The sequence below is a fragment of the Sinocyclocheilus grahami genome, unplaced genomic scaffold, assembly GCF_001515645.1.
Source record: "Sinocyclocheilus grahami isolate Dianchi unplaced genomic scaffold, SAMN03320097.WGS_v1.1 scaffold278.1, whole genome shotgun sequence".
In the NCBI taxonomy this organism is placed as follows: Eukaryota; Metazoa; Chordata; class Actinopteri; order Cypriniformes; family Cyprinidae; genus Sinocyclocheilus; species Sinocyclocheilus grahami.
Window position 1 is genome coordinate 990912 of NW_015505457.1, and position 13569 is coordinate 1004480.

Sequence of the window (13569 nt, forward strand, 5' to 3'; positions counted from 1 at the left end):
ACACTGTAGTCTCATAATTGAAGTGTAAATTCTGCAGATTACATCATTGTCCAGTATTGTACTGTCAGCAATTTATTTTAAAAACGTTTTCATAATTGTAACATACACATTTACATACATAATTATTCAGGTGCATGTGTGCATACATATGCAAATTCATATTTGCAGCCAGCAGGAAGCGCTGTTGGAGTGGTAGAGATCAAGGTTTCCCCGGTAATGGCTGTACATAAAGCAGCGCTCCGCTCAAAAAAACACTGCTTTATCAGACATTACATGCTAGATTAAAGGAGAATGACATCCAGTTTTCTGAAGACAGTTGGTTTCCTTTTGTCTGATGCACTCAACCAAGCGTTCTAACCACAACCTCACCCCTCCCCACCCCTTGGAATTTCCGTAGGCGGGAATTATTTTAATGATATTGTAATGGGCCACTTTGTGATATCACAAAACCCGGAAAACAAACGCTGTAGTCCAAACGAGCTGTTCGTTGTAGTTCTTGAAAAGGGATTTTTTTTTAAACGAAATATCTCCCTTTGGAGTGGACTTTGAGATTTGTAAGTTTGAAGATCTTTTTTATGCCCAAACATACACACTACACACTGACTAAAATTCAAAAAGTGAAAAAGCATAATAGGACCCCTTTAAGACGTCAAAGGCGCGAAAGACATAAAGAAGACAACCCTAAGAATTAAACGCCTGTTCTAAAGAACCAACCTGTGTCTGTTGTCGTGGAGAGAGCTACATCTTATATCTTATCTTAAATGTCCAAGAAATCATGATATTATCCCAGTAAATGTTAAAAAATACATAAACCCTGTAAAGGAATATGCATTTCTTAAGCAAAAGCTTGTGTTTTTAAGTTGCAGATTGAATACAGCATGTTTCTTTTACTCACATAATTTCACTTCAGTTCATTTGAAAGGCATCCTCTGACACAGAAGTAGAAACAAACCAATAAATGAATGAATAACTTAGCTTGTTGATTAAGCACCTTGAGTAACTGATAAGTAGCAGTTACTCAATTTGCTGATTAATTATATGCTTTTTAATTGGGAACGGCTGTGAATTGGAGAGGCGTATGGTCTGAATTACAGAGAAGCTGCTGGGTACACATTACTTCAGCTCTCCCTTAAGTATACTCTTACTCCTTCTCACTAACTCTCTCTCTCTCTCTCTCTCTCTCTCTCTCTCACTCTCTTCTTTTCAGATCTGTTGAGATTGGTGTCTGACAACTAGGTGTGCAAGGAAAGACTGGCTACCCCTTGAGCTAATACTGCTTCAAGGCAACCCTGATAGCACACATACATCTCGGAGACGTCTATTTGATGTCTGCATTTACATCTGCAAGACGTATTTTTTAGAGTGTTTGCTCATCTGCAATACGTCTATAGGACGTTTCCTTTTAGATGTCAAATAGACATCTATTAGATGTCTTTAAGATGTTTATGATTTAGAATGTATGTAAAAATGACATCTGAAAGACTTCTGTCAGATGTTTGTCCAAAGCAGATGCTTTCCACATCAAGAGCTCTTTAACAGACATCTTGCAGACATACATGTGCTATCTGGGACGTGACATTGGGCCTCATTTACGAAACGAACATACAACAGAAAATTGGGCGTACGGTCGTTTTAATACAAAACTTGATATGTATCAATATGGACGTGAGCGGTGGCTACGATCAAATCTCACGTCTGGTGTCAGCTCATGTACGCAAGTTTTTGAGTTACCTGAACTTGCGCGCAGCATAGTATGATGGAGAATTCTAGAATGACAGCGTTTTGTTCATTTTTATTTTCCTGACCGTCAAACGAAGCTCATTAGTCGATGTTAACCAGTAAGATTAGAATGTCTTTTTTATTTATTTGTATACAGGACTTTAGATTTATATGCGTGGATAACAAGACCAACAAGACCATGAGGATTCAATCGTCGCATCATGCACCTGTTGTGCTTAACTGTGAAAGGAGAAAACAGAAACAAGACCATGAGGATTCAATCGTCGCATCATGCACCTGTTGTGCTTAACTGTGAAAGGAGAAAACAGAAATTAAGTCTATAAAAGGAATAAAAATAAATAGGATCACACTAAATATATAATAGGCTATAATATAATTAACAGATTAACAAAAGGGGAAAAACACTGTGCAACAAGTATAGGCTGCCCGTTTTTGTGACACTCTTAATGCATTTTATTTATTTTCTTTATGTCTTTTCATCATCTGTTACACGGATATTAGAACACGAGTGAAGTATAAAGCCATGTTTAGGCTACATATAATGAATAATAGTTATGCAAACAAATGTCACAAATATGGCAAAAATGGAAACATTTGGATTCTTGAGACAGGCTCGTGAGCCCAATGCCGTTTCAGTTTTGCTTGACATTTGTATGCTGTTTATAATGAATGCCACTGTAGCCTAATTAGTTTTATTTTATAGTTGAATATATACTTTTATAACTACTTATTTTTCATTCTTGTTCTGTTCTGAATACTGTTAAATTTAAAATATTTGTTCTAGAGTTAGGGGAACTAAATAGGCTGTTTATATTTACGAGTAGCCTATTTTAATATACATATAAATTACATAAATTAATGTATTTATATGCGTGGATAACAAGACCATGAGGATTCAATCGTCGCATCATGCACCTGTTGTGCTTAACTGTGAAAGGAGAAAACAGAAATTAAGTCTATAAAAGGAATAAAAATAAATAGGATCACACTAAATATATAATAGGCTATAATATAATTAACAGATTAACAAAAGGGGAAAAACACTGTGCAACAAGTATAGGCTGCTCGTTTTTGTGACACTCTTAATGCATTTTATTTATTTTCTTTATGTCTTTTCATCATCTGTTACACGGATATTAGAACACGAGTGAAGTATAAAGCCATGTTTAGGCTACATATAATGAATAATAGTTATGCAAACAAATGTCACAAATATGGCAAAAATGGAAACATTTGGATTCTTGAGACAGGCTCGTGAGCCCAATGCCGTTTCAGTTTTGCTTGACATTTGTATGCTGTTTATAATGAATGCCACTGTAGCCTAATTAGTTTTATTTTATAGTTGAATATATACTTTTATAACTACTTATTTTTCATTCTTGTTCTGTTCTGAATACTGTTAAATTTAAAATATTTGTTCTAGAGTTAGGGGAACTAAATAGGCTGTTTATATTTACGAGTAGCCTATTTTAATATACATATAAATTACATAAATTAATGTAGCCTAATTTTTTCACTCAAATATACGTCACAGTAGAGAAGCAAAGATGATCACAGATTCCATTTAATGCCAACTTCAAGAAAATTCTGCACTTTGTCATGTACCTTTGAACAAAACTGTGGCTCAAAAAAGAGATAAACAGTACTAACAATTTCAAATGATTGAATATTTTACCCAGTTTCTTTAGAATTTGTTCAGGAACTGAAAACTGATGTTAAAATAATATTACCACAGTAGCTTTAGTTGAGCAGTAGCAATTATGATCCTTCTATTGTTTTGGAGAAAATGCAAGCATTTCCCAGTCCCATCTGTTTTAGTAGACATCTTAACAAACCCAATCAGCATATTCTGTAATGTTGTGCTTAACTGTGAAAGGAGAAAACAGAAATTAAGTCTATAAAAGGAATAAAAATAAATAGGATCACACTAAATATATAATAGGCTATAATATAATTAACAGATTAACAAAAGGGGAAAAACACTGTGCAACAAGTATAGGCTGCCCGTTTTTGTGACACTCTTAATGCATTTTATTTATTTTCTTTATGTCTTTTCATCATCTGTTACACGGATATTAGAACACGAGTGAAGTATAAAGCCATGTTTAGGCTACATATAATGAATAATAGTTATGCAAACAAATGTCACAAATATGGCAAAAATGGAAACATTTGGATTCTTGAGACAGGCTCGTGAGCCCAATGCCGTTTCAGTTTTGCTTGACATTTGTATGCTGTTTATAATGAATGCCACTGTAGCCTAATTAGTTTTATTTTATAGTTGAATATATACTTTTATAACTACTTATTTTTCATTCTTGTTCTGTTCTGAATACTGTTAAATTTAAAATATTTGTTCTAGAGTTAGGGGAACTAAATAGGCTGTTTATATTTACGAGTAGCCTATTTTAATATACATATAAATTACATAAATTAATGTAGCCTAATTTTTTCACTCAAATATACGTCACAGTAGAGAAGCAAAGATGATCACAGATTCCATTTAATGCCAACTTCAAGAAAATTCTGCACTTTGTCATGTACCTTTGAACAAAACTGTGGCTCAAAAAAGAGATAAACAGTACTAACAATTTCAAATGATTGAATATTTTACCCAGTTTCTTTAGAATTTGTTCAGGAACTGAAAACTGATGTTAAAATAATATTACCACAGTAGCTTTAGTTGAGCAGTAGCAATTATGATCCTTCTATTGTTTTGGAGAAAATGCAAGCATTTCCCAGTCCCATCTGTTTTAGTAGACATCTTAACAAACCCAATCAGCATATTCTGTAATGCAGTTCACACTAGGCAGGAAAACTAATTAAATTCTGCAAGGTGTCCATATTTTTATATAATACTTAAATGAGGTAAAAAAAAATAAAAAAATAAATATATATATATATATTTGCTTTTTGTTCATGATGGAGACAAGAGATTCGACTCAAACTCTACATTTCTCCCATGGACTACTTAATGCGTTGGGAGTAGTTTGAAGCCACAACTACTAAATCTCAACCAAAAAAGAGTTTGCAAGCAAAAAGGGAAAGTGACAGTGCCCGTAATAAAACATGAATCAAGATGGTTTGCATTTACAAAACAATGTTTATGTTGTTAACTATGCCAATTTATAAACCAGTTACTACTTTTGTCTATTTTGCTTATAAATAGTCTTTCTAAGTTACAGTTAATAACAACAACATATAAGATATACTGACCTGCTCATAAGAAATCTTTTAGAAATCCATCTTTCGTTAGTGACATTCTCACTTATAAGGTGCTCATCTGTAACCAATAGCACAGCGGTGCACCTCAAGCCATCAGATTCATCCGCACATAATAGCGGAGCCAAAGCACAGCTCTCATAATTACCAAAATCTCTGCAAGTAACTTGTCATTTTATGCTTCTAACTTCTAGAGGGCCTAAAGTTACATAGTGTAGCCTATTAATAAAGATTATATGATATTTAAAACAAATTTGGGGTGGAGTCACAGGAGTGTGGTAAGCACAAGTTTATATACCCTTGCATTGCATTGTGATTGACAGGATTAGATAACACATTCATCCTGCCTTTCATGTCAAACCTTTCATGTCAAACTATGGTAGCTTTGAAGCAGGTGAAATGGAAATAAAAATGAAAGAATGGGGGGAAAACAGGAAATCTACAGGATTTTTTTTTTGAAAGCATCATGGGAACCATTGTTTCACGGCCAACTCTCTCTAACAGCTTGAGCATGCATTAGGATGCTATTGTGCGAATTCTCCAGAGTTTTCCCTATCTTTATTCTTTAAATTATTTTTTATTTTTATTTTGAAGTAACCAAGGCTGCATGAGTTGCTTTGAGAGGATTAAACTGCAACACCTCCAGGCGAGGTTTGCTCATCGTACAATTTGTTTGAGCATTTGCAGCTTCCGTTTCACAGCCAGATGGCTGAACAAATCTGAGTTTAACACAAACAAGGTGCAATGTTTTCCTCAACAGTATCTTTTTAATGATTTTTATGATTTATATGGTGGGATACCTCTTCAACTGCTCTTGATCTATGACTTGTTTGATTAGTCTAGCAATACATATGTTGCCTATGGGCACTATATGTGTTGAGCAGCAATGTGAAGTGTGAAAAAACGTACAAGACAGTAAAATGTGTCTTCGTCTGTTCCCACCCTAGCTGCTCTGTAAATAAAATAGGGTACATTTCTCTGCAAGCATTGAATACAGTTATCCAGGGTGAATTCAAAATGTTATAATACATCTGTGGAAATGAAAATGAATTTGGTGGCCCACTTTACAGTGCCTAATCAGGTAGAAGCATTCTCTCTCACACACAATGTTTAGAATCAAATATTAGCATACCGTGTCCTGCAATGTTATATTAATATCATTGAGATACCATAGTTTTTATTAATATTTTGATTCAGTTTTATTTTAATAATTTCCATTTTTATTTTACTTTTAAAGTTTTATTAATTGTGTTATGTGTTTTTATGTGGATTTTAGTAGTTTTTGTTTTTATTGCTTTTAGAATTTATATGTCTGCTTTAGTTTAAGTTATTTTAGTACATTGTTCAATTACATTACAATGAAAAATTTTGCCTTGGCTAAAACTAGCTGTCATAACTTTTTTATATTTTATTTTATTTCAGTTAATGAACTTTGGTCAGTCTAATCAGATAGAAGAAACAGATCACAATATATAATAACTGGTTCACTTTCACACTGAAATGCAAGGTTGAATTGTGTAAACTGCATAACAATATATTGTATTCTGTGTGTCTGCTTTCATTTAATACTGCACATTATTGCAGATGTAGTAAGACATCTCATCTATTTGTCTGTGAATACAGAAAAATTGGATGTATGCAGTATTCATACTGTACTGTATAGTGCAAAAATAGTATGCATAGTATGTTTGTATGCTATAGCTGACATTGCCATTCTCCTCTCCTGTCTCTTTTCCCCCTCTCTGTCTCCATCTGTTCAGCTGCAATTTACCGGATTCATTACTTAGATTGAATCATTGGTCAGGCAGTTCTCATGGCAAGCATTCAAGTTAGCATAATGCTAGAATTTCCCGTTGCTGTATACACGTGTCCAGTATGCCCATCTGTGAATGAAATTGCTCACTGTTGTCCAAAAGTGAAAATTCTTTCATCATTTACTTAACGTAAAACACAAATGGAGAAATTTTGAATAATGTGTTTTACATGCTGTTTCTTTTTTACGTGAATGGGGACTGAAGATGTTTGCCGTATTTCTGGAGGCCAGTAATTTAAATACGAATCCACGCGATTGGGAATTTTTCTTTAGGGTTGAATTTTTCTAATTTTGTAACAGGTTCAGGTTTATCATGCGAATTCACTGTTGATCAACAGAAAGCTTCTTGGTTGTGTGCTTCATATATACCGCTACAATATTGACTATAGACAATGGACTTTTTTTGTCAGTGAAATTTCGCTAATGTGATCGCACGTTAAAAGTATCGTAAAGGTGATCCATATGACTTGGGCCCTGTATTCCAGGTCTTCTGAAGTCATATGAAAGCTTTGTATGAACACCGCGAAAGTCATTATTCACTGTGACTTTAAATATTAGTCATTATTCAGTCTGACTTTAAATATTATGAGACAAAATAGGTTGTCTGCTTTAGCATAGTTGTCTTTTGGCACCCTGAGCATAATCGATTTCAGTCAACTATTTGAAAATACATTTGAAAACAAAACAAAGCTCGTTTCTGTAATCTTTTTGTATGTAAATCTGTGATGAAATGATAACTAATGACAGGCTTCTCATGTTTTGTTGAGATAATGGAAAATGCTTGAGTAGCATTTCTATCCATCTTATATTGCAAAGCGGAAGTAACCTATTTTCTGTTTTTTCTATTTCTATTATTGATTGATTGTTTGATTGCTATTGGAGCAAAAAAAAAAAAAAAAACCCGTAAAATTCATAGCCTAATTGTTGTAGTTTCCATTCACCACTGTAAAAGTTTCCCCGTGTATGACAACTTCCGCTTCTGAGAAACCCGGGAATGTGAAAAAGGCAACAAAATGCAAACACTAACTATTAGCTCTACAAACCAGTGTGTTTATGTTTATGATAAAAATAAAAATAAAAATGACATTAAACGCCGGTTTGCCATATAAAGCAGCTAGACGGACTGTTTTTGTAAAGGTAAGACAGGAAGTGGGCGACAAGTTGCAAAAATGAAAGTGCATATAATGTTCTCAGAAGAACGCCACTTGGCCTTCGATGCCCGAGCGCGATGCATCTTTGCTTTACCTGAGTTGCGTGAAGGATGCTGCACACGGAGGATCGTTGTTTGACATGCACTGACATTTAAAATGAGCCATCTGAACCGTGCACATCTCATGCTTTTCGACTCCTGAATGCACAGCGTGATTAAACGCGTGCTTTTAATCGGAGCGTAATCTCCGTAGGCTCCTCTGACACATTTCTAAACGTTTGTTATGGGGGTCAACACAACAACCCGAGGCGGTTGGATTTGATTGTGACTACTATTACGTGTTTTTACTTATATATCATATATACTTGGATCATCATTTGCGCTCGTTGATCAGCTAAGCTTGTGAAACTGCTTAACGCGGGTTGTTGTGTGTGGTGCTGAAAGGACAGCTCCCACCACAGCGGATCATATGGATCAATATTAGGGGTCTGACAGTGGCGCTCTCGGGCTTTAATGGCTGTGGCACGCAAGATCAAAACTCTGCTGACGGTCAACATTCTGGTGTTCGTCGGGATCATCTTGTTCTCCGTCTACTGCAGGATCCAGGACCGATCCGAAGAGCTCGTGCAGATCGGGAGGCTGTCGGATCAGAGACTGCGAGGCAGGAATGCCAAAGTTACGAACTCCATGGACAGACAGTCCATTCTCAAAAGGCTCGAGCGACTAGAAGATGTGGTCTATAACCAGTTAAATGGTATGTGGGCTTTAAGCATCTTTCATTAATAAGTAATTTATAGGCATTATATAATGCATGATAGATCAGTCTTTAATGGACATTTAGATATGATTTAATCTAGATTTACACTTTGGATTTTACTGGGATTGTCATCCTAATACTTTAACACATGACAATTACTACAGACTTGTTTATGATGCAATAAACATGTTAAGAAGAGCAAGACAGGATTAGGTGCACGTAATCCTAATTTGACCTATCAAAATATATCAATAAAATGGATTACATATAATGATCTTTTAAGAATTACATGGTTTCATAATGTTATTGATTAACTTTAAAGTGATATCAGAGAAATTAGAGAAAGTATAGTATAATAGCAAGGATGCAGTGCCTGATTGTAACAGCAAAACATTTTGTCCTGTGTCTCTATATTGAGGGTTTTCAGAGGTGTTGTTCTGAAAGTTTTGTTACATTATGAAAACAAAGTACGCATTTCTCAGAGTATGTCATGTCTTTCCATATGTGTATTAATTTCTTTTAGATCAGTTGAATTACTATAAAATTAACGTGCAATTCTACATGCTTGTCTAAATCTGGGACAAAAACGGACCTCTCCGTACGAACTTGTACATAATTTAATAAGTAGAGGAGGATAATTTTTATCTATAGGATGTTTACTTATTTTTTAATAGCAAAATATAATGCAAGAAACAGCAGTGAATCATAGTTAAAATAATTAAATATTACAATTATTCAAAATTTCCTATAATATTTTGAGAAATTTTGGTTGGGAGAAAAATGCTATATTTTCAGATATGCATGCTCACATAAAATCTACAGATTTCCACAGAATTTTATGTCCTGTCATTAAACAAATTATCTTTCCCCAGTGTGTTCATATATTTTTGGCTAATTTGATTGCTTTTGGCCGTCAATGCAAATATTTGTCAGATTTGTTTAGTACATTTTAGTATTTTTAAATCCATTTTACATAATCCCATAGATTTTACCCCAAAATCATTGCAGAAAATAATCAGCAGCTTCTATCTGGGCCTGTAAAAAGGAATTGTCCTACTGCGATCTTACTTCCCATGCATTCGTCCTTGCCTTAGCCACACTCCCTCTTAGTTCTTTTCTTAGAATATTAGAGCCCATTTCCTTAATCATTATGTTCCTAGACTAGCATTTTCTCCTGGAGAACATGTGAAGGTCATAGTTCATGTGATGTGCTATCTTTCTTTTAAACGTCTGTTAAAGATCTCTCACTCCCTGTTTGCTTTTCCTAGTACATCTATTTGATCTGATTGTTATTCTGTAAGACCAGCACCATTTGTGTATGAAGGGGGTCACTTTGTCAGTTTGAATTATCCTTCTTGCATTTGGAAGAAAGCCAAGAGGCACTGCTTCACAAAACAGCCCTCTAATGTGCCCTTCTGATTGAGAGGGCTTTCATTCTGCACAAGTGCCACCACATATTTCCCCCGGAGGCTTTTCCACTCTGTAGAATTCATCAGTCTGTCACAAATCTTCCCAATGTTGGGGCCGTTATACATTTTATTTCGACACATATTTATCTGTTGCACATAAAACTTGTGCGATAGTGTGAGGCACTCGCTGATTGTATGTGATATTGAGATTGGAATTGGTTTTCTCTTGAGGTTTTCACATTTCTGTTGCCGTATTTGCTTCCGGTGGTGATTTGACGTAATTTGTTTGTTTTTCAGTTGTTTATTGTCCTGACAATGAGACCCAGAGGATTACTCCAAGGTCCAATTGCATTTCTAGGACACAGCGAGTTTTACAAAAAAGCAGTATTTGTTTGGTTGTTGGTGGCACACTCATCCCTTGAAATATCTTAACAAATATGATGTAAATGTTTGTATGACCATTAGTTGGATGAATAATGTCCCAGAGAACATATAAAACATTATCACCAACAATATTTCTGGTTTGAGATGGACAGATGTGCTATCATTTCCCACCTCATCATAGTACCCAGCATGATCATGCACCTGGTTTTTCGTGGGGGCACCAGTGGTGTGCTTGACAAAATTGCAATTCACCTTGACAGCCGGTGATAACCATGCATTGTGTTGCATGCAGTATATGCAAGAAGGTGTGACCTGACTGGATGGACCACATTTAGACATGAATGGATGATTTGTTACCACAGTTTCTTTAGACAAAAACTTGTTTTTAACCTACAGTATTCGAAAACAGAAAGAAATAAACAAACAAACAAACTTTTAAAAATATAAATTAGAAGTACATTCCACCTTAGTTTGAATGGGCATAATGTGGTATAAAAGCAATTTAGATTTTTTTTTCTAAATTATTAATTATTTAATTGTTTTTCTCTCAATGGCATAAAGATTGTTATATAGTCTCTCATTTACTGTGGATTTATAGACAAGTTCATGGCCAGTTTGTATATGTGATGATCAGTTTGTGTATAGTTGAAGATTTTCTGAAAATTTACTCACTCTCAGGCCATCCAAAATTTGGATTGAACCGATTTGAAGAAATTACAGCATTACATCAGTTCCTCATCAATGGATCGTCTTTAGTAAACGGGTGCCATCAGAATGAGCGTTCAAATAGCTGATAAAAATAATCCACAATAATCCACACAACTCCTATCTGTGCATATTTCTCTCCTGATTTACATGAGACGACTTATTCACTGGAGAAAGCAATAGAGGACTCCTATTTTAGCCAGAAGCAACAATTTGAAGTTAATAATGTCTTGATGAATTTATTCATTATAAACACGCACCTTTTCACTTAAGAAGATGTTAATTGATAGACTGGAGTCATGTGGATTACTTGTGGATTATTATGATGTTTTTATCAGCTGTTTGGACTCTCATTCTGATGGCACCCATTAATTGCAGAGGATCCACTGCTGAGCACAAATGATGTAATGCAAAATTTCTCCTAATTTGTTTCAATGAAAAATCAAACTCGTCGACATCTTGGAAGGCCTGAGAGTGAGTACATTTTCAGCAAAGTTTCATTTTTGGGTGAACTATAAAGTTGTATTGTGAAGTTCTTCATTGCTTCACCCAACTAAATCTGACCTTGTGGAATAGCTGTGAAGCTAAAGTGTGAGAGTGAAATGGAAATGTCACTATAAAATCTGAATAGTTTGGGAATTACTTAAAGAATGCATGGAAATCGGTTACCTTGAGTCGCGGGAGTCGAATAAATTTACATTGTACAAAGCTACACAGTACAATAAACTATGACTGCATAGATTAAGGTAATCAGTGCAGGAAGTGAAATGCCATTTACCATTTTGACAAAATTAACAAGTGCATTTAACAGTGAAAACCAAAGTGCAAAGAGCAGTTCAGGGATAGGTAGTGGGTCATTTCTGACAGTTGTTTAGAAATGCTGGATTATTGTGAAAAGACCCTTTATCTGACTGCTATTACAAATGCAGAGCTATGAGAATGGGCAATTACCCCCCTGATTAGGCAGCAGATCTACCGTGAGCATTACTGCTAAAGTGTGCTTAATTTCTACAGCTGTAGTTCGGTTTATCTCCACAAACAAAGATGCGGTAGACTGAACAGATTTCTACCTGGGAAGTGATATAAACAGAGAAGACTACATTACCAAACAGTTTGGGTTTTTATACCATTTTTTATGTTTTTAAAAGAAGTCCCTTCTACTCACCAAGGCTGCATTTATTTGATCAAAATTATAGCAAAAACAGTAATATTTTGAATTTGTAAAAATTCAAAAAATGTCAATTAAAAAAAAAAAATATCTAAAGGATTGATGATACAGATTAATTTTCACAGCTTTCTTTGATCATTTTTACCCTAGGGTATGAATAATTTTGAGCCCAACTGTATACATTTGGCTTATTACACCATGCGGGAACCCCCCGTAGGGTTGAAGCTGTGTAGGTGCCCCATTTGCCATACATCTATAAAAAGTACAATGTTGTTCTGATACAGTGTGCTAGTACTATAGATAATGTAATTTCTCTGACTCTAGAAATTTAGATTCAGACTGAAATTCAATGGAAGAAATATCAATATCAATAATTGCTTACAATGTATAACAATTGATACTATATTGAATTATTTTTGTAAAATATTTTTCCTAATTTAGATCACCCAATTTAAATAGCTCACATGTTCCAACTCAGATATTTTGATTGTCTTGTATGACTTCATGCATTTCGGTTATAAATCAGGCTAGTAGGTACAGGATTTCAATACCGTCGATGCTTTATGGCCCAGCACCTTTTAGTGTCTAATGCATTAACAGTGGACTCTAAGGGGACTGTCCATTCCTGCCATTCAGTCCCCTTAACCACATTTTCCTCATGAATATTTATACTGCATTAGCATCAATTTTGACATGCATTTATATATTCATTCAGCCCCTAAATCACCTCAAAAAAAAAAAATCCATAGGTTTTTTTTTTCCAAATCTTGTTACATAATTTAAAGCAGTTCTGAGTGAAGTGCAGTGGACCTGAATGTTGTCAGAGCACTTTACGAGAAAGTAGGAGATAAACATGACTCGTTGTCACGGAATGCCAGGAGAGACAAGGTAAGATCCAATAGCAGTTTATTGAAAGTAACAAATGATAAAAACAGAACAAAAATGTGGCAAAAGGTAATCCAAAACATAAACACCAAGAACATGAGACTACTATGAACTCAGACGACAAATACAATCTGGCAGCAATGACAGAGAGTGAGCATGGTATATATAGATGGGATAATGAGTAAATGATAAACCGGTGATCATGACCGGAAATAATAAACAGGTGCTAATGATCAGAACAGAATTAACAAGCAAGGGACTATGGGAAATGGAGTTTAACACATAAAACAGGAAAGCACCCTCAAGTGGCCAGTCCAGGGCACCACAACCAGACAC

The 13569-nt window shown here is 34.9% G+C and overlaps 1 protein-coding gene and 1 long non-coding RNA gene across 2 annotated transcripts in view; both read left to right on the forward strand.

The window, feature by feature from the left end:
- The first annotated feature begins 1051 nt into the window (after nucleotides 1-1051).
- LOC107600135 (uncharacterized) lies at nucleotides 1052-1276 on the forward strand. The gene is made up of 2 exons (XR_001610729.1): nucleotides 1052-1106; nucleotides 1208-1276. It is a non-coding gene; the product is annotated as an uncharacterized lncRNA (long non-coding RNA).
- A 6722-nt stretch (nucleotides 1277-7998) lies between these two features.
- Nucleotides 7999-13569, forward strand: part of LOC107600134 (polypeptide N-acetylgalactosaminyltransferase 9-like) — a 108192-nt gene continuing 102621 nt past the window's right edge. The window contains exon 1 of the mRNA XM_016291935.1: nucleotides 7999-8679. Within this exon, the coding sequence (XP_016147421.1) occupies nucleotides 8439-8679 (241 nt within the window). The 5' untranslated portion in view covers nucleotides 7999-8438. The remainder of the gene's footprint in view (nucleotides 8680-13569) is intronic.